At 42.8% G+C, this 1160-nt stretch overlaps 1 protein-coding gene across 2 annotated transcripts in view; it reads right to left on the reverse strand.

Moving 5' to 3' along the window:
* Positions 1-180, reverse strand: part of LOC106108894 (beta-amyloid-like protein) — an 89019-nt gene extending 88839 nt beyond the window's left edge. For both annotated transcript variants that reach the window (XM_013290216.1, XM_013290217.1), the window contains exon 1: positions 24-180. In XM_013290216.1, coding sequence (XP_013145670.1) covers positions 24-89 — 66 coding nt within the window. In that variant the 5' untranslated portion in view covers positions 90-180. The remainder of the gene's footprint in view (positions 1-23) is intronic.
* Positions 181-1160: the final 980 nt, after the last annotated feature.

A 1160-nucleotide genomic window follows, 5' to 3' on the forward strand; every position in this document is an offset into this window, starting at 1 on the left:
ACCTGCTAAAAGGAGAATCTTACCTGGCTCGCATGCAGCACTTCCAAAAATATGGTAAAAACACTTATAAAAAGCACGGCGCGCGACATAGTTGCGGCCGCGGCGTTCTCTTGCTCGAACTGACTGGTCTCTAGTGACGTTTGCTCAGGACGCCAGAAACCTGCGTACTGGTCGCTCGGTACGACACCGTACGCGTACCTAGCGGAGTATATATCGACCCTCCCGGGAGCGAGAGGGACGGAGGACGGAGGGCGCAGGTTAGAGAGAGAGGAACGAGGGAGGATAGCGCACGCGCGGTGCGGTAGAACGCAACACAGGCGAGGACTCCCTCCGCAGCTGAGCGAATCACGATCGCCACCGCCTTCTCGTCTGGATTTCCCGGTGATGAGCCATCGCTTTTTAGATAACGACCAAAGCTAATATGTTTCTTAATTACTTTATTGTTTCATACGTCGATCTTCCCTCTCAATATTCTGTACTCGGAAGTTAAAAGGTTCGACTCGACAAAATCAATAAAACCGGAGGCAACGAAGCGAACACTACTTTTAATTAATACGAATCAATATACAATGAAGCCTTTAGTAAATGCTACTAAATACCAATGTGATTAGTTTCTATGCGTATTTAATGCTAACATGAGAAGGTAGAGAGGTTAAAACAATTTCATATACACAACGATGCATTGGTACAAGATTCTTGGTTTTTATGCAGCAATGTGTGACCTAAGGAGACATAACGGCTTGTCAGAATTAAAAGTATGAGGTATCATTCAATTCGTATGACCTGAAGTGTCAGAGAGTCCTGTGTAGAGTCTTACTGATTTTTTACCTATGATGTCTAAGTTCATATCTCTCTTTTTTGAATTGTCGGTTTATTTATTAGTTAAGATGGGCAATCATTTTGCTCTGATAATAATCGCACTTCGAATGCTTACCTACTCAATTTGTTCGTTCAATAAGCGAACCAGCGGTTTTCATTTTATGTAATATTGAAAGGGACGACCTTTGATGCTAACGTATCCTACTCATATATATACCTGAACACAATGGCAAAATTAAATTGATATCATCAACCTGCCCTTGTTTCAATCGAATCGGCAGAGTATATACTGCTCATCCATACATTTAACAGTGGTAGTGCCCGCTTTAACATCTTAGCAC

The sequence above is a fragment of the Papilio polytes genome, unplaced genomic scaffold, assembly GCF_000836215.1.
Source record: "Papilio polytes unplaced genomic scaffold, Ppol_1.0 DF821400.1, whole genome shotgun sequence".
Classification (NCBI taxonomy): Eukaryota; Metazoa; Arthropoda; class Insecta; order Lepidoptera; family Papilionidae; genus Papilio; species Papilio polytes.